General features: G+C 29.3%; 1 protein-coding gene across 1 annotated transcript; it reads left to right on the top strand.

Annotated features, from left to right (window-relative positions):
* Nucleotides 1–1,119: 1,119 nt before the first annotated feature.
* LOC131857992 (uncharacterized) lies at nucleotides 1,120–2,181 on the top strand. Its single transcript, XM_059210827.1, has 3 exons — nucleotides 1,120–1,198; nucleotides 1,302–1,390; nucleotides 1,836–2,181. Exons 1-3 carry the CDS (start codon nucleotides 1,175–1,177, stop codon nucleotides 1,984–1,986), a joined length of 264 nt encoding a protein of 87 aa, XP_059066810.1. The 5' UTR covers nucleotides 1,120–1,174; the 3' UTR covers nucleotides 1,987–2,181.
* Nucleotides 2,182–2,435: the final 254 nt, after the last annotated feature.

The following is a 2,435-nucleotide window of genomic DNA, read 5'->3' as shown; positions in this document are numbered from 1 at the left end:
ATATCTTACTATAAAAATATTATAGGAGAATTAACATTAGATAAGAAAATAGGATTGATTGAATCAAAATAGATACCCATCAAAAACATAGAAAATTTTCTCATTGACCAATTTGAAAATGTAATTGAACAAGAGTCCCATAGACAAGCTAACCTTCCTACAAAACCCTTGGCATCTATACATTGACATTGCCTATCTTTCTAGAGTATATAAGTAGTTAACATTTCCCCACAAAGAATTTAAAATATCTAAGGAAAAATGTGTTAGTCTAATGAATCCCGATAAGATTTTTTTTAAGATCCACAAACTCATAAGTCAAAGCCTGCTCTTTCAAATAAGTCCATCATCAACTGTAACTTTAGAATTAATAATAAGAGTGGGACAAACCTCATTCTTTATCAATCCTGTCATCAAATTTAATTTCATAAGTAATAAAAAATAAATTATTATTAGAATCTTAAAATTTATTATTATTATTATTATTTAATTATTTACTTCAAACATATCGAGTGAAAAAAATAAAATTCTTTTTCATATCACATTATGACATCGGCTTACAAAACCTTGCAAAATTACGCACTTTATTTTTTATTAATATTTCTGTATTTATCTCTACCAAGCATTGCTGGGAAAAGCTTATCAAGATCGAATATCCCTTGCATCTTTTGCTTGCTAACAAAGCGTGCCTTTCATGTTTACTATATTCTATCACTAATTGGAAAGATAAGTTATCTTTATCTAAACAGGATTTCAAAGCTTTGGTTTTTATATTTCTCCACAGATTTGTTTTCTAGATGATCGATGAAAATTCAAATGACATGTGGCCAAGAAATAAAGGGTAGTCAAGATCAAATTTGAGTAGAATGAATAGGCAGAAATTTTGATTATGCCCACGGTTTGCGCACCAGGAAAACTAAAACAGCCTATCTACCAACGATAACAAGCTAAGTCAAAGAAGATCACCCAGTTGACATTCTTTTTTTTGTACTCAATAATTAAAACTATCCTACACATCTGGACCCACAGAATCCAACGGCTATTCTGGTTTAGCCCATCGTTTCAAATTCCCATAATCATTAATAAATTGGAGGAGGGAGAGCCAATTCCACATTAATTTCATTTTATCTGAACAACCCAAATATCATCTGTGGTGTTTATTTCATTAAAGTCAATCATGGGGCGCTGGATGAAACCAGAGGTCTGTCACCTTTCTCTTTAACGTTAATAATTTCTCCAATGATTTGTGTTGCCTAAATTTTTACTTTAATATATGTTTTAAGCTTTTATGGGTATGTATGTAGGTATATCCACTTGTAGCAGCCACAAGTGTAGCTGTTACTATGTGTGTATTCCAATTGCTTCGGAATTTGGTAACAAATCCTGATGTCAGGTATGTGCTTTTGATGGGGATAAAATGTAAAATTATTATTTTGTTTGATTGTTTTTTATTTAGTTACCTGGAGAAAACAAGACTACCTTATATTTATATGAGTTATATGATTGAAACAAAATTGTTTGACTATTCGATTATTGAAGAGATGTTTATATACAAATTACTTTATTATTTGTCAAAATGTTTATGATAAATTGTTAATAATTTTTTTTCATTGTAACATGTTAGGTATAATCTATTTTTATATTACAATTGCTTCTGGATTTCTTTGAGCTAGATCTTATTATTCTGATAATGAAAAAATTGTAATATTCAATTGTAGATTATGAAAACCTGACATCATTAATTTATTTTCATGTTAAATAAATTAATTTTAACAAATAAAAAATGTTTGACATTTTTTTTTGGATAATGAAGGTTTAACAGAGTTTTATGTGGGCAGAATTTCAAAAGAAAATCGTCACACTGAAGTTCCAAAGAATTGGGAAGAGGGGAAGAGATATGCAGAAAATGGAATGAGAAAATTTGTGCGCAAAAGGGCTCCTGAGGTTATGCCTTCTATGACCTCACTCTTCCATAGCACATCTAAGTGAACGTCAAATATCATGAATAAAGTGGAATGTAATCATTGATGCTACAAATGTTTGTGTTTTTGTACTGAAAAAATTATTTGGTTTGTAATGTATAGTAACCTTGAAGCATCTCACAGTGATGCAAAGTTTGGAATACAAATGTTAGTAGGTATATGTTCTGAACTGTTTATACATAGGGTGGCATATTATTATAAATAGACATTGTTTAAGATGCAGATTGATTCAAATGGATTAATGATCACCTCTTCTTAAGATCAGTCATATTACTTCAGTATTTGTTATGAGTGGGTTGTTATTACAATTCCAGAAGCACACCTGCAGGAAGAAGAATTCATGAAGAGAATTAGAACAAGTGTACATTAAAATTATCATAAATTTGAGTTTTTCTTAATATATTAAATTATATGACCATTGATTCAAATTGAACACTTTTCTTAATATATTAAATT

This window comes from Cryptomeria japonica, chromosome 8 (genome assembly GCF_030272615.1).
Source record: "Cryptomeria japonica chromosome 8, Sugi_1.0, whole genome shotgun sequence".
In the NCBI taxonomy this organism is placed as follows: Eukaryota; Viridiplantae; Streptophyta; class Pinopsida; order Cupressales; family Cupressaceae; genus Cryptomeria; species Cryptomeria japonica.
This window is presented reverse-complemented; position numbering and strand designations above follow the sequence as displayed.